The 22,013-nt window shown below is 36.8% G+C and overlaps 2 protein-coding genes across 5 annotated transcripts in view; one reads left to right on the top strand and one right to left on the bottom strand.

The window, feature by feature from the left end:
* Shld2 (shieldin complex subunit 2) overlaps positions 1 to 14,724 on the bottom strand; it is a 79,254-nt gene extending 64,530 nt beyond the window's left edge. For 2 of the 4 annotated variants that reach the window (XM_077798886.1, XM_026397046.2), the window contains exons 1-3: positions 14,641 to 14,701; positions 13,781 to 13,831; positions 9,432 to 9,505 (exon numbers count right to left, since the gene is read on the bottom strand). The gene's annotated coding sequence lies outside the window, so the exon portion shown is untranslated. Of the gene's footprint in view, positions 1 to 9,431; positions 9,506 to 10,692; positions 10,769 to 13,780; positions 13,832 to 14,640 lie in introns of all 4 variants that reach the window. The other 2 variants (XM_077798888.1, XM_077798887.1) reach the window with 2 other exon arrangements.
* A 40-nt stretch (positions 14,725 to 14,764) lies between these two features.
* Positions 14,765 to 22,013, top strand: part of Glud1 (glutamate dehydrogenase 1) — a 34,033-nt gene continuing 26,784 nt past the window's right edge. The window contains exon 1 of the mRNA XM_026397032.2: positions 14,765 to 15,466. Within this exon, the coding sequence (XP_026252817.2) occupies positions 15,022 to 15,466 (445 nt within the window). The 5' untranslated portion in view covers positions 14,765 to 15,021. The remainder of the gene's footprint in view (positions 15,467 to 22,013) is intronic.

The raw sequence follows: 22,013 nt of genomic DNA, 5'->3' as shown, positions 1-22,013 counted from the left end.
CTACAGCCCCAGTTTAGGGTTTTTGTTTTCTTCTGTTTTGAGACATGGTGTCACTAAGTTGCTGAGGTTGGCCTCAAACTTACGATCATCCTGTCTCAGACTCTGGAGTCACTGAAATTACAGGCATGAACTACCACTCCCCAAATACTCCTCAGTTTATGTCATCTCTTAACCTCTCTCTCCTTGTTTCTGTTATTTACTGACCTGGCCACTCTTATGTTCACTATGACTTTGCAACTTGGTTCAGAACCTTCCCACCCCTTGATCTGCTACTTTTCTGAGCAACTCACTGTCTGTATTGCTAACTCCTCTAACAATCTAGCTTTAGAGTCCCCTTATCTCAATCCAATAATCTTCACTTTGTCTATACTTTGAAAACCCACTCCATAGTAAGATCTGTATCCTGTCATAACCAGCAACTGATCCTCCTGTTTTTAAATTCCACTATCCAATCTCTACTACCAACCACTTAATATGCCAGCGGCTACCTTCTGATTTCATTTATTCCCGATTCAGCCTACACTCAAAGGTCCATCACTTCACTCTCATGATTTAACCTCCTGTCTCCTTAACCATTGTGTCAGATTAGCCCATAAAATTCAAACTAGACTGACCCAGTTGTTTAACTTGTCTGCTCACTTAGGTTGCTAAATCCTGAGAAAAGGGGAAAAAAATCTTTCACATAACTATATACCAGAACAATGAAGTACTTCTAAGTACTCTAATTCAGTTCACCTTCTTATTTCCTTAATAGCCTTCTCGAAACACTCCTTTTCTTCTCAGTGTCTCCCCTGAAATCACCATCTTGCTCCCCTATAATCAATTTCAGCAGGTTTTTTTCTTACCTCACTGAAAAAAAATATACATCAAATGTTGATTCCCCAAATTCCTCAGCTACCATCCATACACTTCCCCATCTGTAATATCCCTTCTTCTTTATTCCTACTTCAGCAGAAACTATATTCTCATTCTTCCTAGAACCCAATATCTTCACTCCATTCCTGCTAATCTTAAGGACAATGTCCAATAACACTCATTTCCTTTTTACTTAATCTTCAAATTCTAATGACCTTTTCCATATACCATATAAATATGCTGGAGTCTTACCTAGATTCAACATGCTCCTCTATCTACTATCCTGTATCCCTACCATTTTTCCTAGCAATTTTTTTTTATTTTTGATTTAATTTTCTTGGTACCAGGTATTAAATCCAGAGGGGCTTAACCACTGAGACATATTCCCAGCCCATAGTATTTTTTTTTTTTTTTTTTTTTTTTTTACTTTGAGACAGAGGCTCACTAAGTTGCATAGGGCCACACTAAGTTGCCAACGTGGATTTTGAACTTGTGATCCTCCTGTTTCAGCCTCCTGAGCTACTGGGATTACAGGCCTGCACTACCCTATCTAGCCATTGCAAAGGATTTTTAAAAGAATTGTCTACTCTCTTTCACCAAGTATTCCCACTTACTCTATGAGCAATCTAACATTTATCTCTACCTTGAAAATCTTATTAAAGCTATTCTATAGAAGCCTAATATTAGTTCAAAACAAAAGATTTTTTTGAAGGGATGGGGATTAAACCCAGGAGAGCTCTACCACTGAACTACATCCCAGCCCTGTTTATTTTGAGACACTCTCACTAAGTTGCCCAGGATGGCCTCAAACTTGCAATCCTCTTGTCTCATCCTCCCAAATTACTGGGACTACAGGTATATACCTCCACACCCAGCTTCTTTTTTTATTTTCTTTTTGCTTGCTTTTCTTTGAAGCACAAATGTTTAATTTTTTTAAAAGTCCAATTTATCAATTTTTTTTCTTCTTTTTCTTCTTCTTTTTTCCTTTAAAGTGCTAGAGATCAAATCCTGGGCCTCACATATACTAGTCAAGCACTCTACCACTGAGCTACATCTCTAGTCCAGCTGCTTGCACTTTTGGTTTCATATTTGAGAAGATGTTGCCTAATCCAAAGTCATAAAGATTAACACCTACATTTTCTTTTAGACTTATAGTTTTTCTTACACTTAGCTCTTATATTTAGGTCTTTGATCCATTAATTGTAATTACTAAAAGCTAATAAGGATGTCAATTTTAAGATCTAAAAACTTAAGAGAGCTTTTTAAAATACTACAAATATGGCTTTAAATATCACTAATCAAAGCAGGAACATTTTAAAAAAAAATTTAGTTGTAGTTGGACCCAATACCTTTGTTTATTTATTTATATGTGGTACTGAGGATCAAACCCATGCCTGGCACATGCTAGGCGAGTGCTCTTCCACTGAGCCACAACCCCAGCCCCAAAGCAGGAACATTTTGATGGCATAGTTCATAATGTAAACTACAGCTAGAGGAAGAGGCAGGTATTAACAACTATAGTTCCCCCAAAATGATCAAGACAACATAAAAACTTAAAGAGTTCAGAGAGAAACAAGAGAGCAAAGTTAGATTAGATATAAGTTCAGATTTTACCTCCTGCCCCATCTGGAGGTAAGTATTACTATGAGGAAGGGTAACAAAAATATCTAATATGTCAGTGGGGAAGGACCAGAATAGAATTTTATATATATGTTATGGTACAGGAAACTACATTTGGCAAAACCTTGCATCTAACACTAGATCACAGTTGGCAGCAATACAATAGCCAGTGACATGTATAAACCATATTCTTTTTCTTTTTTTAAATATTTATTTATTAGTTATTGGCGGACACAACATCCTTGTTTGTATGTGGTGCTGGAGGATCGAACCCGGGCCGCACGCATACCAGGCAAGCGCGCTACCGCTTGAGCCACATCCCCAGCCCAATATAAACCATATTCTTAAAAAGCCACTCAAGAGTCCTATACAGACCAGCATGATGCAGAAAACCACTAAGGAATTTCCTATGAGCCAGTGAGCTCAAAACAGCCTGAGATTCAGGAGAACCCAGCATGTATAGATATAATGACCAGATGCCAAGAAAGCAGCAATGACATCAGCCTCAGATGTGGCAGGGGCAGAGAGCACCATTCAAGATCAAGCCAGTCATTAGCAATGTCCTAGAAGGACAGAGGATGACACAAAGATGGTATGCCTCCCCCTCACTACCAGGAAACAGACTTCTTTACTAATATCTTCTGTTGGGGCGGAGGGAACTATGTGGAAAAACTGAACATTTACCCAAAGGACCAAGTATTTACCCAAGGATTTGAATTAATCTGGAATTAACTTAGCTAAACTCTAAGCTACTGACTTTATCCTAAATTGGCAAGATAATTCAGCAGGATCATTTTCTTCTACTCAGTAGAAACAAGAAGCTCTATAGCTAAGAAAATTTTAATTACAGAGAAATAAGGACAGCATTGTCTTTTTTACATTTAAATTTGTAGTCTACAAAGTTTATGCCTGCTATACTTCCAATTGGATTTCCTGCTGTACAAAAAGTAAAATATAAAGCTCTTACCTTCATAATCTGACCCTTATCTGCTGCTCAAAAAAAAAAAAAAATAAAATCCATTCTCCACTCAGACTTGGGATTCTGTCCATTCCTAAAAGAGTCAAGGTCTTTCCTTTACCACAATTTTTTCACATGCTGTTTCCTTTACCTGGAATGCTTTTCCCATAGCTGTTTATTTAGGTTGTTCCAATTCAATCCTTTAGTTTCTGTTTAAATGCTTCTTTCATGAAGAGGCTGCCTCTGAGCACCTTATATAATGTTAAGTATTACCTATTATCCTGTAATGCAATACGCTATTATTTTCTAGCTAACATTCTTACAATCAGTAGCCTCTACACTAGGATGAAAGTTCCACGTTAGAAGAGATATCTGTCTTGTTTACCACATACCCCAATGTCTGGTTGATAATAAGTCTTAACAAATGGTTCCTACATGAATGAATTAAAAAAAAAGTGTGATACATAAAATAAATCCAAAATTTTCTCATAAATTCAAACACTAAAAAGTTAAAAAATAATTAGTGGATAGTGGGGCAGAGCTCAGAACTTGCCTAGCATGTACTAGATCCTATATTCAAGCCCTAGCACTGCACACACATACAAGTTAAAAGCAGACAACCACTATTTTTTAATTTGAATATTAAAGTCAAACAGAAGACCAAAAATAAGTTTCTATTTTTGTTTTTTAAAGAATGCAATTTATAAGCCTATAAATATGATACCTAAAATCATAGGGTACCTTCTTCATGTTAAAGCCATTTAAAATGGAAACATGAAATAAAAACAAATAATCAAGACAAGTTTCTTTAAAATTAAAATTTGGACTGGGGATATATCTCAATGGTAGAGTGCATGCTTAGTACACATTAGGTCCTAGATTCAATCCCCAAGTCACAAAACAATTAATTAATTTTAAAAAAAGTATATGAATACAAACTACAAAGGAATAAAATCCGGTCCTTAAAACCTTTACTGAAGAAAACAGACAATGAATATAATAAAAGATGCTCCACACTCTTTTTAAACAATAATATGTCAAGGCTCCCCTTATGAGTCTATAGATATAATGCAACATCAAGTAGAATGTGTTTTTTTTTATTTAATCATGATCAATACCAGAAACATATAAATAAGTTCCAGTTTTCCAAAATGATAAGATAGATTTCAATCAATTCTTCCCATTAAAACAACAAAAAATACTGGGTGAAGTATGAAAAACAAATTCTTAAAAGTCACAAGTGAAGAGTAAGGAGTTACTCAGCCAAAACTATAAAGGAAAACTAGGAAGTCTAGGGAAAATTAACATTGGAGCTGCTTTTGACCTGAGGGTGTCTGGTCATCAGGAAAAATATTTTTGTTTGAGGGTCTTATGGATTAAGAGGAACATCATTTAAAGCACAAAACCCCCTAAAAAAATGAGTTTAAAAAGGTAACTTCCCCACAGTGACCTGTGGCGCCAAAGGGCAACATTCTCAAAGTAATAGTCATCTAAAAGTAAGCCAGTCCCTGCAGTCTTATAACAAAGGTTTGCATAGTTTCATGGTTCAGAGAATTGTAAACCTTGGATTAAGGAGGCACTCCACCTCTCCAAAGGTACTTATAGAATAAATCACAAAAAAATTAAAAGTTGGAAAATACTTTTAGTATTTTACAAGAGTAGACTGAGACACAGAAGATAAAGAGAACAGAAGAGGGTACCGATAGTATTTGAGGGGGTAGCAGATGAAAATATTCTAGAACCCATGAAAGGTCCTCATCAACAGATTCAAACACCACAAAGAACAAGCATACAATAGGGGGTTATTGGGAAAGCCAATAAATTGGCCCTTTGTAGAGACATAATCTGGTAAATGCCTCTTGATCTCTCACCATTTTTTCTCCCATAGGACCCCTCCCCTTCCTCAAAAACATACATACACATACTCATAGTTTACATACAGTGAACTATGATGCTGTTGCCTAATATGTACCATTTATGCTTGGGTTAAAAAAAATAGGCACTTGGATTCCTTTATAAAGGGAAACAATGATATTATAAAGATACATATAGATTAAAAATGAAATTACAACAGGAAAACCACTTTATTGATAAAGTCACCTCACAGATTTCTGGCCAGCATTCAGATTGAACAAGGTGGGATATCTGCCCAAAAGACAATCAGTCACCTGTAGCCTAAGAATGGAAAAATCAGATCACAGGGTACTAAACATGTTCACCTAAAGGGGCATGTTGGGGGCTGGGGATGTGGCTCAAGTGGTAGCGTGCTCGCCTGGCGTTCGTGCGGCCCGGGTTCGATCCTCAGCACCACATACAAACAAAGATGTTGTGTCTGCCGAGAACTAAAAAATAAATATTAAAAATTCTCTCTCTCTCTCTCTCTTTCTCTCCTCTCTCACTCTCTCTTTAAAAAGGGCATGTTGGTCAACAGGAGATTTTGGCTCAAACAACCACCAAAAATGGATATACCAGGGCTGTGGTCGTGGCTCAATGGTACAGTACTCATCTAGCACACGTGAGGCACTAAGTTTGATCCTCAGTACTACATAAACATAAGTAATGGTATTGTGTCCATCTACAACTAAAAATAAATATACCTATACTAAAATTAATTTCTTAGTTTTGGTACCATGGCTATATAAGATGTTATCATTAGAAGCTGGATGTGGTGGTGCATGCCTGCAATTCCAGAGAAGTGGAGGCTAAGGCAGGAGGATGACAAGTTCCAGGCCAGCCTGGGCAACTTTGTAATAGCCTGTCTCCAAATACAAAAATAAATATAAAGGAAGTGGTAAAGTGGCATTGTGTTCAATCCTTAGTACCACTAGGAAAAATTAAAAAGATGTTATCCTTAGAGAAAGCTTAGTGAAGAGTTTATGGGAATTCTGTAGTATCTTTGTAACTCTTTTATAAATCTAAAATTAATTCTAATAAAACAATTACTACAAAACAATTTATGATGAATAAAATTACTCTAAAACAAAACATCAATTTCAGAAAGTAGAAAAACTGAATACACCCAGTCATTATTTTTTCACTTATTAGTAACTTAATTATATCAGACAGTAACTTTTGATTATTTTTAAAGCAATTTTTAAGCATCTCTATTTCATTTTTCAGAATGTTTTGAGTTTTATCCTACTTTTTAAATTCTAATTCATTTTTTTTTGCCAGTTTCTATTACTTTAGAGTAATAACCACAAAGAAAAATTAGAAAAACTTAAATGTGGGGCTGGGGTTGAGGCTCAGCAGTAGTGCACTCGTCTTGCACGTGGGAGACCCTGGTTCAAGCCTCAGCACCATATAAAAAAATAAATAAGTGAAATAAAGGTGTTGTGTCCAACTACAACTAAAATATAAATATTTTTTTTAAAAAAGAAAAACTTAAATGTTCCATGAGAACATAGCAGTTGACTGTGAAAAAATATGAAAATAGAGTGATATAGATTAGAAATTTTATGAATTTATGTAAATAGATTAGGAATAAAATAGTAAGTATTCCTTGCTGATCCATCTATTCTGCTTCTTAATTCAGACATCTAGAGTTGTGTCACTGCAGAAAATCTGTAGATGAAAATGCAGTTATTGTGGATTATGGGTTAATCTTTCTGTTATTTTCACTTTTAAACTTTTACCCAAGAAAGTATTAAAATAAATGAAAACCATAGAAGGCAAGGAAATAAAATTTCTCAACACTTAGGTTTTTTAGTTTGTTCTACTTAATTTAAAGCCAACTGTGATTCTTCCTCTAATGTGAATTGGTTCACATTTTTTTGGTGTGTCATACATCATAAAAAAAGAAAAGAATATGAAATTAAGATTAGCCAAAGTCTACAATTCATTAGAGCCAACTTATAAGAATATACCAAAAAGAGTATTATTCAAAATAATTTCTTTTTTGACTACAGACTATTAATACCTGACTTAGAAAAAAAAAACAAAACACAAAGATAGGGGATAATCAAGATGTAGTTTTCAATGGCCCTCTTAGAATGAAATCATAAAGATTCCACATTTAATGGGAAGACTGTGAAAAACAATAACTATGTAAAAGCCACTGTGAATATCTACTTCATGTATCTTCAAAGTTGTCTAATCCCAAGCTATGCTTCTATTACTATATTATTATAACAGAGAATTAAATCTATCATTTCTGCCCTTATGACAAAGAAAGGCAAGAAGAATTTCTAATTTCAACATAAAGGCCAGATGAGCCCTTATTATTTTAAGCCACTTGCCTACATACACCAATGACAGTAACAAGTCCCTCATGGAAACTTCATCAAAAAGTCTGCTGAATCATTTAAGCACTTGCTATTTCATCATAAACCCTAAAAGCTAAGTATGGGTTTCTGATCTGTCCTTCATTCTAGCAACAGAATAAACACCATAGTGGGAAACTATTGCTTTATAAGCTGCCAATGTTCAATTCAGGAGGCATAATCTAAAGATAATCATCATTATGTAAGATCAAAAAAAGAACTAGAATTTGCAGACTTCCCAATGCACAGAAAAGAAAACTGTATCATAATTCCCAGTGTCATATTTAAGAATTACCCCCCACCCTTAAATTTCACTTGTATTCTAAGGAATTACATTATCACAATAAGATAGCAAAGTGCAGCTTAGTGATTTTCTATGGCAAATATGGCAAACACTGTTGATTGCCTATCTAACAATCACTCCTTCCACCCTTCCTCCCTGCTCACAGATCCTGCTTATACTTCAGGGGTTAAAAGTGCCTCCTCTATAAAAAGTCCTCTTTCTCACCTCCCTTACAATCAGGTCAGAGGTAGGATGTAACCCAATCCTAATTCTGGGGCCTAAGAGAGCTGAAGCTGGATAGCAAGTTTTTGGAGGAGGTTACCTTCAACAATAAAGGGGTATACACAGGAGGAGGAAACTGCTCTTTCTCTATAGCAGTTGATTGTACCTCCATGTGAACCTAACCTCCCCCTACCACCACCACCAGCTGCTAAACCCATCTTAAAACCATTAGGACAAATATCACTAATGTGATGAATATAACACAGAGAATAGTACTTGAGCATCTTATAGTTTCACAGACCCTTAATTCTAACAGTGGAAAAGTCCTGCCTCTACCTTCTTGATAGGTAACAATTATCTTAGTTTATGGCTTAAGCTTAAGCCATTTTATCTGGATATTGTTGGTACCTGAAAGCCAAAACATACTAACTAATCTAGCTAGCAAATAACTGTTCACTTCACACTCTCAGATCAGGAAATTAGGTCTCTGCTTTTTAGTGGACTCAACACTACAATCCTCTTTACCTTGATCCCTAGTGCTTCACTGCCATGTATCTTCTCTTCCTTTTTAAAATTCTAATTGCTGTAAAGACCAAGCTTAATGTAATTATATTCACATCTATTTCACATAAAGTCTTTCTTCCACAATTTTTCTCTGATGATGAAATGGAAGGTACTTTTTGCTTCTCTAATATACTTTTCAGTTATGTCTGCTTTACAAATGTGCCCCAATTTTTAGCTTACATTTTCTCTCTTACTATCCAAAGTCCAGTCACATATTGAAATCACAATTGATCTAAAATTTTTAAAAATAAAATGCTAAATACAGGATAAGGTTTTGCTTTTATAGAGTCACCATGAACATTAATAAATACAGCTAAATGATGAGTAACTGAGTCTGTTATCCTTTTTACATAATAAAAAATTTAACCCAAATTTAAAAACAATAAAAAAGACAAAGTGAATAACTGCAGGTGAAATCAGAATTCAACCTCAGCACAGTTAATTTTTAAAGAGACTTCACATGTTCTTGAATGCTATATTTAAAGGGATAAAGATCATACTATGAATTTCCATGTTTGCTTATAATAAAGAAAGGCTCCTTAAGCAGGAGTTGATAAAACTTTTGTTCAAAGTTACTCAGAAATTCAGCAAAACTAAACCAGTCAAACAGACATAACTAACATTTGATTTATTAGAAAAATAAGGTTTTAGAGGAAAGACTACAAACCTTGAAAACTTCAGATCCTTTTCTTTGATACAACTCCTTTTATTGTTATTTGGCTTATTACAAAAGCTTGTTCACTAAAAAAGAAAAAAAGTCACAATTAAATACTTTTAGAAAAATCAATTAGAAATACAAAGGCAAACTAGAAAAAGGTTTTCTAAAAGTTTCAACACAAAAGTTTGAAAAACAACCCATGATTCACACCACAATTACCAATACCTAAAAAAAATCATAACTAGAGAATATTCATTTTCAACCCAACTGTTGTTTAAGCCAAATTACTGCATTGATCAAATTGTTTTTAACCAAATGTATGCTACCCTAAATTTGCAATCTATGATCTCATTTATCTGCAAACTCTGCAAATGCTGCTTCTTTAGCAAAGGCTCCACTCCTGTTCCCACTTTCTTTAGCAAATTAATGATTAATATGAACTAAAATCCATAAAAATATGGAATAGGGGGCCTGATAAAAATTTTAAGATTTTTAAACTAAATTAATTAATTTTTAAATTAAATTTTAATTGTTTATTTTAAAAGTCTATGTTTAAAAGGTTAAATATTTGATTTGTGATATAATTTGGCTTTATGACATCACTTTTGAAATACTAGATAGGATAATAATTAAGGTCAAATATGAACTAAGCCACTTTACAGGAAAACAAAATTTAGATGTTTATTAAATTCTTCCTAAGATTAAGTCATAACATACACAAGAAGGTAAAGAGATGAAAAAGAGAACTGCTGTAATATGTAATAGGTTATTTATTATAGCATTGTTACAACTTCAAGATATTGGAAGCAATGTATATGTCATTCAATGAGAGATGGGAAAAATAATTATGATGCATCCAGACAATGAAATAATATGAAACAGCAAAGAAGAATGAGTAATGTTAAGCAAGAAAATGGAATAAAATGTCATCAGATTGCCAAAATATAGTAAAGTGCAATAGAGTGTAACTATTACTAATACTATTATTATCATGATTACCATTTCTCATGAAAAGTCACTCCAATAGGCTCTAAAGTTTTTTATAATTTTGTTGAATGATTATTTGTAGGCAATGTCTGCCTCTTTTGCTGAGCTGTGCCTATTATTAAACATCATTTTTAACAGCTGAGAAACAAAATAAAACTGCCTCCATGCAGAGTGTATTTACTGTGGCGTATGTGACAGAAAACTGAAATCCTTAAATCTAAAACTGATACTTACCTGTGTATGCACAAAATAAAATTACTATGTCAAGTATATTGGCACACACCTATAATTCCAGAGACTCAAGAAAGTAAGACAGTAGTATCACCAGTTCCAGGCCAGCCTAGGCAACTTTGTGAGGCCTGTCCCAAAATAAAAAATAAAAGGGCTGGAAATGTAGCTCAGTGGCAAAGCACCCTTGGTGCCCCTGTACCACGAGGGGGGAAAAAAAGCAAAGAAAGAAAAAACAAAGAATTAAAAAGGGGAGCATCAGATTGAAATGGAAGAAGTAAAACTCTCTATTTGCATAAGATAGAATTCTATATATAGAAAATCCTAAGGAATCCACTAAACTAACAATAAAAAGTTCAGTAAAGTTGAAGTATAAAAAGTCAGTATACAATAAACAATTGAATTTCTACACACTTGCAATGAGCAATCTGAAAATGAAGAAAACAATTCCACTTACAATAGCATGAAAAGAATAAAATACTGGGCTGGGGTTCTGGCTCAGCGAGAGCGCTCACCTAACACCTGTGAGGCCCTGGGTTCAATCCTCAGCACCACATAAAAAATAAATAAATAAATACAGAGAATAAAGCTATTGTGTCCAACTACAACTAAAAAATAAATATTTTTTTAAAAAAAGAATAATAATAAATTTGACTAAAGAAAAACAAATTTTATTTTTTATTAGTTTATTACATAATTTATTTCAGGATCACAGATTGATCCCTTAAATTTTAAAGCTTAATTTTTCCTAAAACACTTAAGATGGACATACAGTTTATAAATCTAAAATATTACTGCTGCAGCCTTGATTCTCTTGAATTCTATCCTTGATTCTAAATTGTTCTGGGCTTGGCATATGCTCACCACTCACACAACAATTTTGTTATTTTACAAAATTTGAAGGGTTACTTTCTCATACAATTCTTGGGAAATGCTGTCTCAGTTTGCTGCAATCTTAAGAATTATAAACTTTAACCTCCATTTTAAAATAACAAAACACTGCTGAGAGAAATTTCTAAAGTATTAAATAAATGGAAAATCATCCATGTTTACCAACTGAAAGATGTAATACTGTTAAAATGTTAAATGTTAAAATGTTAAAAGGGTACTAATACCCAAACTGATCTATAGAGTCGACATAAACCCTATAGAGATTCTAGCTGACTTCTTTGCATAAATTGACACGTGGTCCTAAAATTCATATGGAAATTCAAGTGACATAGAATAACCAAATGATCTTGAAAGAACAAAACTGGAAGACCTGTGCTTATCAGCTTCAAAATTTACTAGGAAACTAAAGTAATTAAGGCTGGGGTTGTGGCTCAATGGCAGAGCACTAGCCTACCATGTATGAGGCACTGGGTTCAATTCTCGGCACCACATATAAATAAATAAAAGAAAGGCCCATTGACAGACAAAAAATAAATAACTTTTTTTAAAAAGCTATAGAAATTAAATGTGTGGTACGGGCATTAGGATAAACACATGGATAAGTGGAATAGATATGTATAAATATCTCACATGTAGGCCCATTTATTTTCCAAAGAGTATGTGAATACCATTCAATGGGAAAGAAATAGTCTTTTAAACAAATTAGTGCTAACACAAATAGATTGCCGTATGGAAAGAATAAAATTGGATCTTTTTTTTTACAACATATACATATCTAGAGAGACAGAATATATACCTTTTCCAACTAAATTATTTTTTCAAATGATTGTTGTTCATGTATTTACATGCTTTTCATTTCTAAATTCTGACAGTCTTCTTCTAAAATGTTTTTTGAAGTATTTGAAAGTACAAAAGCACACTACTGATCAAGGAGAACCTGGAATTTTAAAACAGCTAAGAAAAACTCATAAATTTCAAAGGCAGAAAACCAATTTGTCTTTGGTGAATGACCAAAATTCCCTTCAAGTTAAATTCTGATCCCCTTTGAACCAGAAATTACTACAAATAATTAAACTTTAATTTGCAAACTATTTGTACATTTTACAAAAGAAGTCATATATCTAAAGCTGAAACTTAGAGACTTTATGTCACAGTAATTTTAAAATAAATGGAACAAATGCTTAAGATACTTTTTGGAATAGCAGAAATAATGAAACTTTGGGATCAGATACATGGGTTTGAATCTTAACCTATTTATCATCCAGGTGATCATCAACAATTTACTTTGACTCTGAGCCTCAGTTCCCTCTTCTGTTAAATAAGTGATCATAATACCTTACTTAAGGTGAAAAAGGAATAACTCCAACTATGCACTAAATGGGGGAAGAAGGGCAGGGTCGGATAATTACACTTTCTTTAAAAAAAAAAAAAAAAACTTGGGGCTGGGGATGTGGCTCAAGCAGTAGTGCGCTTGCCTGGCATGCGTGCCTGCGGCCCAGGTTCGACCCTGAGCACCATATACAAAGATGTTGTGTTCGCTAAGAACTAAAAAATAAATGTTAATAAATTCTCTCTCTCTCTCTCTCTCTTTAAAAAATAAAAAACTTACCTGTAAAATTTGAATTTTTTACAATTTGTATATAATTTTAAAACAATGAATGTTTTTAAAATTAAAAAAAACTTCCTTTTATAGATTTCTCATATAGCCATTTTATAAGACAACTCTACACAGGAGATACTCAATAAAAAAGAATTTCCAGAGCTCCATTCCTTACTCCTTCCAAAGCTTCTTAAATTCCATCTTCTTGAATTCAGGTGAACAAGCCACAGAAGAAGCAAAGTTAAACATTTATTTTCTGAAGGTTGCAGTTATCAAGAAAGAGATAAAACTAATCTTTTAAACCACTTTCCTCAAAACATACCAGAGAATTAGCCTGAAAAGAAAAACATTTTCATTAGCTTACTAATGCTGATAGGTAGTGCTGAAACTTCTGGTTTGGGGGTGTTATTATTCTGAAACTCCAGATTTTGGGGTGTTTGCTTTCTGCAAGGTAAAATAGTAAAATAAGGGGCTGGGGCTGTAACTCAGTGGCAGAGCGCTTGCTTAGCATGTGTGAGGCAAGAGTTCAATCCTTAGCACCACATAAAGAGAAACAAAGGCATTCTGTCCATCTACAACAACGACAAAAAAAAAAAAAAAAACAACTTTAAATGGTAAAATAATACTATCAAGTGAAAACAAAATTTGGTACCTTTAACTTTTTGACCATCAAAATAAATTCAGGATACTGGTCTCTTTTCTGCTGAAAAACATAAGAATATACTTTACAGAATCTTGTGAGACTTATTTTTCTTTCATATTCTAATAGATGAATGAAGTTATCTAATAGACGAATTTCAGGAAATACAAAAAGATGACATTTAAAAACCGCCAAAGTATTATGGGACCACTACAGATGGTCATGTGGCATTTGGTAGCTTTCCTTAATGACTGAGTCATTAGGCTCTTTCAAACATCTTATTTAAAGAAGTGCATTAGATTTAGCATTTCCTATTTATTTATTTATTCCTGAGCATAATCGCATTTCCACATTGCCTTGTTTTAGACTATTTCATGTTTTAGACTATTTCATGACCATAATTCTGGAAAATAGGAAGTACAGTCAACTTATCGAGGAAGACAACAGTGCTTTGCGTTAACTTTTATCTCGATGTCTTTTAGTAGAACGGGACAAATTAAAAACGTGGGTAGTAAAAGCCAGTTGGTCAAGGATTCCCCAGCCCCGCGACCTTCTCCTTTATAGTTCCTCTCAGTTCCACTAGTGATGAAAACTTTCCTCACCCCGGGTGGAGGCCCAGCCCTGAGCCAGACCTCAACACCCTCTGCTCCGCATCGCTTTCCGGCCTCAAGAGCCTGAGGCCCGCACCACTGGTTCCGGCCCCAGGGCGCCCCTTAGCAGGCGGACGGAAACATGACTAAGACGCCTCGGGCCCACGGCCAGACCTCCAGGCTTCAGTCCGGCCCAGACCCCGCAACTACGCCCCGAAGCGCCCCCGAGAGACTAGGATCCTCTCCCTCGCTCGGTCCCCTCCCCCAGCAGCGCGCACACACCTGAGAGCCCCCAGAAGGCTAGGGGCGGGCTCCCAAGAGATCCGGTCGCCGGAGCGCCCGCCCCCACTCCTCCTCCCGCCGGTGAGCATGCGCACCAACCGCCCGCGCCTGCGCGCCCCCGACACCAGGCCGGCACGCGCCGCCGCCTGGGAGGCCGGGCGAGGCCGCAGCGGAGGCGGAGGCCGAGCGCCCTGGGCGGCGCGCGGCCCCCGAAGTCCTTCCTCCCGTTAGACGACGAGCGGTCGAGGGGAGGGGACAGCCAGGCAGGCAGGAAGCTGCGGCTTAAAAGGACTGCCAGCTCCAAGTTCTTCCTCCCTCAGTCCCAGGCCTCCGAGCGCACCTCTTCTGCGGCCCGCTCGCCTCTCGCCTCTACTTTCCGCCATGTACTGCCGCCTGGGCGAAGCGCTGCTGTTGTCGCGCGCCGGACCCGCTGCGCTGGCCTCTGCGGCCGCCGACTCAGCTGCGCTGCTGGGCTGGGCCCGCGGACAACCCGCCGCCTCCCCGCAGCCGGGATTCACGCCGCCCTCCCGGCGCCACTACAGCGAGGCGGCTGCCGACCGTGAAGACGACCCCAACTTCTTCAAGATGGTGGAGGGCTTCTTCGACCGTGGTGCCAGCATCGTGGAGGATAAGCTGGTGGAGGACCTGAAGACCCGGGAGAGTGAGGAACAGAAGCGGAACCGGGTGCGAGGCATCCTGAGAATCATCAAGCCCTGTAACCATGTGCTGAGCCTCTCCTTCCCCATTCGACGCGACGACGGTTCCTGGGAGGTCATCGAGGGCTACCGGGCCCAGCACAGCCAGCACCGCACGCCCTGCAAGGGAGGTGAGCGCTCGCTGAGCCCCGTCTTACCCGCCCTCCTGCGAGGAGCAACTGCTCAGCGCTCGGGCGGGCGGTGTTCCCCTCCCAAGCTCTCCACCCGGGCCAGCCGGTCTCGGGTGTGGCAGTTTTGGAAGATAAGTGATTTTTCCGCCCTGAAACCACAGTGTAGTCAGCCTTCCCCCGCGAGCCATCACCGCTGGCCTCTCTATGCCAATGCTGTATCAGAGTAGACACTGCACTGGTCTTTTAGTCCAGTTGCTGCAAATTCCACTTCTGGAGAAGGCAGTGACTGGCCCCTAGCCCATCCGATGGTGCTGTGAGAGTTTTTGTGGGCTTCTGACTTTTCCCCGGAATGCAAACTATAGAATTATTTTCTGATTTTTTTTTTCAGCAGTGACAGATGAAAAAGGAAAATAGAAAATGACTAGTCTTCAAGGTTTGAAATCTCGACAGTTTTATTAACTAAAGGATATTACTAAGCGCTTGTGAAGTTATTTTTACGCTTTGTTTTGTACCGCCCGCCCCTCAAAAAAAATAGGTCCGTAGAACGTCTCTGACAAATAAACACTGGGTGTCCTGACATTAAAGGGTGTAGACTGCAGAAGGCCTGCCAGCCAATGGAATGAAACAGCTCCAGGGGTGTGTACTGGTCCTGGCTAGTACCAGATTTGAGCTGAAGGAAAAGATAACTAGGTGAAGAAGAGAGATGAGTCAGTTACAGTTTAGTAATCCTCGAAGTATTCTGTAGTTTCAATTTTTCGATGTGTGTTTTCTGTAGTCAGGTTGATTTTTTTTTTTCAAATAAATGAAAGCTTTCTTTCCCGCCCCCACTTTCAGTACATTGCACAGTATGTGTTTTTAAGTGTCCTAAAATGAAAGGGACAAAACCACCTTTTTTTGTTGTTGTTCCAAAAAACAAAAAATTAGGTAAAATAAAGGATCCAGAGAGGCGAAGTCTTGCTAGAGGTGGATTGGCTAATAAGCATGAAGGAGGTTGGGCTAGATCTTTTGTCTGCCTCAACCCTATCCTCTGCTCTTGTACTGGCAGCCTGATTCTGAGGGTGATTTTTTAGAAATCCCTTCTCTACCAGAAAAACTTTAGCTGTGACCCTGTTCTCAGCAGGAGAACAAAGGTTGCTACCCAGGGTTTAATGATTTACTAAATTTGCATATACCGCACCTACTTCTACCTTTGAAGCCTAATTGTCCTTTAACCATGTAGTTTCCTCTGCTAAAAGCTGTTGGTATCACTTTGACCTCTAGTTTCCCTTTCAGCTCCAAAATTATATAAAGGGGCATACTGTCATTCTACACTGCTTTCCCTCTTCCTACCACTCCCTTATTCTCCAAACCAGGAACTCAAGTTCAGACTCCCATAAAAGCAAACAAGGATATTGGAAGAAGAGGCAACATACAGCAAATAATAAATTGCAATATTGCTTTAAAATGGACATCAAGCTGGGCACAAAGGCAATAATCCCAGCAACTGAGGAGACTAAGGCAGGAGATCACAAGTTGAAGGTCAGCCTCAGCAAGTTAGAGATACCCTGCCTCAAAATAAAATATAAAAAGGACTACAGATGACCCTATCTTTAAATTTAAAAAAAAAAAAAGCTGTTAATTTTCTTGGTCCCATTAGGGTCCTAAAAATACAGAATATGTTAGATGATTGAGATAAGTGCCTTTGATAATCTCTGAACTTCAGTAAATCTTACCCTCTTAAACATTTTAGCCATACTCCCTACTCCCACAACCCCCACCCTACTAAGCTGTCTTTCTCTTCCAGTATCCTTTGCAAAAGGAGAACCTCATCTGGTCATCATCCTTTTCCCAACCCTAAACTTTCTGTATCTAATCTTTCTTCCATAGCAGTTGTACCTGAGTTTCCTAAAATAGAATCCTTAAAGCTTGAATCAAAACAACAAACTTGTTATATCTGTAAAGCAAAGAGGTGGTTTGAATACCTTCGAGTAGCTAGTGAATACTTTATTCAAAGTATTTAATAGTACATTGTTTTTGTTCTCTTCCCAAATACCATATTTAACTGAGGACCGAGGCCATTAGATTTGTCTCTGTTAAGGATTTGAAGAAAGATGTGCTGTGGGCTATGAAGGGAAGCTCTACGTAAGGCCTTAAAAAATACTTTGAGCACCAAGAATGGTGGCTACTCCTACTCAGCAGGTTGAGACAGGAGAATCACAAATTCAAAGCCAGCCTGAGCAACTTAACCGCAAGACCCTGTCTCAAAACCAAAAAGGGCTGAATATGTAGCTCAGATTCATAGCACTTGCCTAGTATATATGAGGCCCAGAGTGTAATCCCCAGTACCAAAAAAAAAAAAAAAAAAAAATTCAGCAAAGATCAGTATTGTGAGAATGAGAGATTGATTTAAGAAGATTCATTCAAAGGTTCTGATGTTTGAAAATTGTTTCTATTCACTTTCTCTGAGTAAGTTCTATATTTAATTTACCATGGTTCTACCTGAGACCAATCTACCTTTTTAATGGAAAGTTTATCATTTATTCTGGGTCAGGCAGGGTGACTTAATCCCAGCAATGCTGGAGGCTAAACCAGGAAGAGGATAACCAAATTTCAAGGCTAGTTCAAGGCTAGCCTCTGCCATCTAGCAAGGACTTCAGCAACTTAGTGAGACCCTTTCTTGAAATAAAAAGTCAAAAGGGCCTGAGCTCAGTGATAATGCACCCCTGCCCCTCCCCCAAAAAAAGTCAGTTTGGGAAAAGAGTACAAATTAATAATAGCAATCCATTGATGTAGGAGTCAGTTTTTAAGCCTGCCCCTCATTGTCTTGATTTTAAAACTACTAAGTCAAGATTCTTCCATAATGATTCCTCCTGTCTTAGAACTTTCTAAAAACTATTTTAATAAAATTAATGGACTATAAATGGAATTCTCTGATAAAAATAAATCGTTTATTTAATTATAAATTAAAAATTATGCTCTGTCTTAACCCCGGGACTTGTGTTAAAAACCAAAATGCAAGAAGCAGCAGTTGGAGATAGATGGTCCTTTGATGCCAGGATGCCAGGGAAGGTTGGAGGCCTTGTAAGGCTGTAATTCCCCTCATTGTGTGTTGAATGGCAGTACCTTGGGGAAGACTGCATTTACATACTAATACTGTTTTACAATGAGATACCCTGTCTTCACTGGGGAGAAAAACATTGGACTCCTGTTTCCTATGCTCAATTGACAACCATTGAAATTTGGGTATTTGACACAATTTCTAATATTTTGGAAGTGTGACTGCTTATATCTTGCTGCCACAAGATAACAGAATTTAAACTATCAAACATTTTGGCCCTGAGGTTGTGTTGGTTTTTAGTACTTTCTAGTACAAAAAACTAAACTTAAGTGTTGCCATTATAAAAGCCTTTTTATTTCATGGAAGTTACATGCTACTTTTCCTCTCAGGCATAAAGACCTGTGATTCCAGAGGAGATGTGTTCATGATATTGTCACTTAGTCTTCCCACCATTTGTACATGTGAATCCATTTAACAAGTTTGCTCTAGCAGGAAAAAATCTCACGTGCAAGAAGACAAACACTGCTCACTCATGCAAAATACACTTTGTAAGAATTGGGGCATCACAAATTGGAAGCTAAGCACCAGGACTATTAAACTCTAATAAAACTGATAGTATTTAACTTTTGAGTCCAAGAAGTTAAAAAATGAGCTCTTTCACTTATAGTGGGAAGAAATTGGATTTACTATAGTTGGTAATGACTTAAATTGCTTAGGAAAACCAGGTTTAGTTCTCTGTGGCACTGGGAGATTGAACCTGGGGGCGCTCTATCACAGAGCCATTCCTAACTCTTTTTTATTTTTTTATCTTGCTAAATTGCTAAGGCTGGCCTCAAACTTGTGATCCTCTTACTCAGCCTCTGGGTTGCTGGGATTATAGGAATATGCCACTAGGTGTGCCCAGCTAGGAAAATTAGTTTTTATCCCCTAATGTTAACGATATTGAGGATTCTGCCTGGAAACAATAAAGACTGAAACACTAATATGTTGGTGTTGAAAAAAATCTAGGCACTAGTTTGACATGCATCTTCTTGTTTTGCTTTTCTGTTTATTTTGCAGAATGGTTTTTATAATACAGGTGAGGAGAAAATTCTCTGGCATTGCTCTAATAAATCACATCAATTCATAAATGGCCCATAATTCCTGTCTCCTGCAAGATAAGCATTGAAGGCTCTTAAATCCAAAACTCTTCTCTAAACCTAATCTAACCAGTCAGATAAATCAATATTTCCCCCTTCCAGAAACAGAAATTAATGCAAATTGAAGTACTCACTAACCAAATGGAAGTATTCATATGTGGAAAAACTACTGATAAAGGCAGGAGGAAAGCGTTTGTGAAGGGTAAAAAGACAAACTAAAAAGGTCTCTTAAGACCTTTTTGAATAATTTTATTAAAAAGAGACTGTACCTGGGTAATTTTGAAGCCACAGGCATTCTGTCTTCACAGAGACCAATTGGCAAAGCAGGGGATAATAATAATAGCTAACAGTGAAAGCTAAGAATTTTTCATGCATTGTTGCTTTTATACTTAATGAAATAAACAGTCATCCTGATTTCTAAATGCTGCTAAAACTAAAGAGTGATGTGTCTGTCCTTTGGCAAGGTGACACAGGTAGTACATAGTAGAATTAGAGCTCAGACTTTGTATGTGTGAATCCATTTAGCATGTTTGCTGTGGTCAGAAAAAATCCCATGTGCAGGAAGACAAACACTGCTCACTGATGCAAAAATACATTTTGTAAGAATTGGAGCATCACAAGTTGGAGGCTACCCACCTTCGGGTACCCACCTTAATCATTATTATTTGGGACTTGTTCATGTAAAAAGTTACAAATTGTATCTTGTGGTAAGCACTGATTGAGAACTATATTATTCTATGACACAGTGATTCCTAATAACTTTAGATCATGCCTACCTTTGAAATTTAATATCTGTTATACTAATCTTCTTCCTAGGAAATAATATATGTTCAAGTTTGCACATGAACCTCATCAAAAATTATATCTTTAGTGATCCATGTATTTTAATTGCTAAGGCAGTGAAATAACATTTTAAAAAGAGTTTTCCATGGAAGAGGTTCAAAAATCTTTGCTATTTAACAGATTACTGTATTAGAACAACTAATTTATTATTTATCTTTAAGGAATTTCACTTGAATCATTTTAAAGTGAGTTTCTCTTACATGTCTTCATTAAAAACCAAAAAAATTCTGTTTATCATGAGTCATAGTTTTCCAGATCAAACTTTTCTGGATTGCTTCTGGGTTAAAGGAAAATGTGAAAGACAATACAAATGAAAATTGTAAAGGTTATCAGTACTGTGGTTCCTTTTACCATTTTAAAATTTTTTTTATATGTTTTATATGTTTTAATTAGTTATACACGATAGAATGCATTTATGCACTTCGATATACATAGATATACATAGATGGGATATAATTTCTCATTTTTCTGAGTGTACATGTTGCAGAATCATATTGGTTATGTAGTCATATATACATACAGTAATAATGTTTGTTTCATTCTACTATCTTTCATATACCCACATCCCCACCCCACCCCTCCCATCACTTTCCTCTACCTAATCTAAGGTAACGCTATTCTTCCCTAGAGCCCCCCACTTTATTGTGAATTAGCATCCACATATTAGAGAAGACATTCCGCCTTTGGTTTTGTGGGATTGGCTTGTTTCTCTTAGCATGATGTTCTCTAACTCCAACCATTAACTGGCAAATGCCATAATTTTACTCTTCTTTAAAGCTGAGTAATATTCCATTGAGTATATATACCACATTTTCTTTATCCATTCATCTATTGAGGGACACTAGGTTGGTTCCATAGTCTAGCTATCGTGAATTGAGTTGCTGTAAACATTAATGTGGCTGCATCACTATAGTCTGCTGATTTTAAGTCCTTTGGGTATAAACCAAGGAGTGGAATAGCTGGGTCAAATGGTGGTTCCATTCCCTATTTTCTAAGGAATCTCCATATTGCTTTCCATAGTGGTTGCACCAATTTGCAGTGTACCTTCAATATATAAGTGTACCTTCCCCCCCCTATACATCCTTGCCAACACATATTGTTATTTGTGTTCTTGATAATCACTATTATGACTGCAGTGAGATGACATCTCTGTGTAGTTTTAATTTACATTTCACTAATTGCTAGAGATGTTGAACACTTTTTCATATATTTGATCAATTGTATTTCTTTTTCTGTGAAGTGTCTGTTCAGTTCCTTAGCCCAAACTGTAGGCTCTCTCCTCAGTTATTGTTTCCTTTGCTGAGAAGAAGCTTTTTAATTTAAATCCATCTCACTTATTGATTCTTGATTTTACTTCTTGCACTTTAGGAGTCTTGTTAAGGGAGTCAGATCCTAGACATGGTGAAGATTTGGGCCTATTTTTTCTTCTATTAGGTGCAGGGTCTCTGTTCTGATGCCTAAGTCTTTGATCCACTGTGAGTTGATTTTTGTGCAGGGTGAGAGAGAGAGGTATTTTGGTACATGTGGA

This window comes from Urocitellus parryii, chromosome 5 (assembly GCF_045843805.1).
Source record: "Urocitellus parryii isolate mUroPar1 chromosome 5, mUroPar1.hap1, whole genome shotgun sequence".
Taxonomy (NCBI): Eukaryota; Metazoa; Chordata; class Mammalia; order Rodentia; family Sciuridae; genus Urocitellus; species Urocitellus parryii.
Note: the sequence above shows the minus strand (reverse complement) of the source record. Positions and strands in the feature narration are given on the sequence as shown.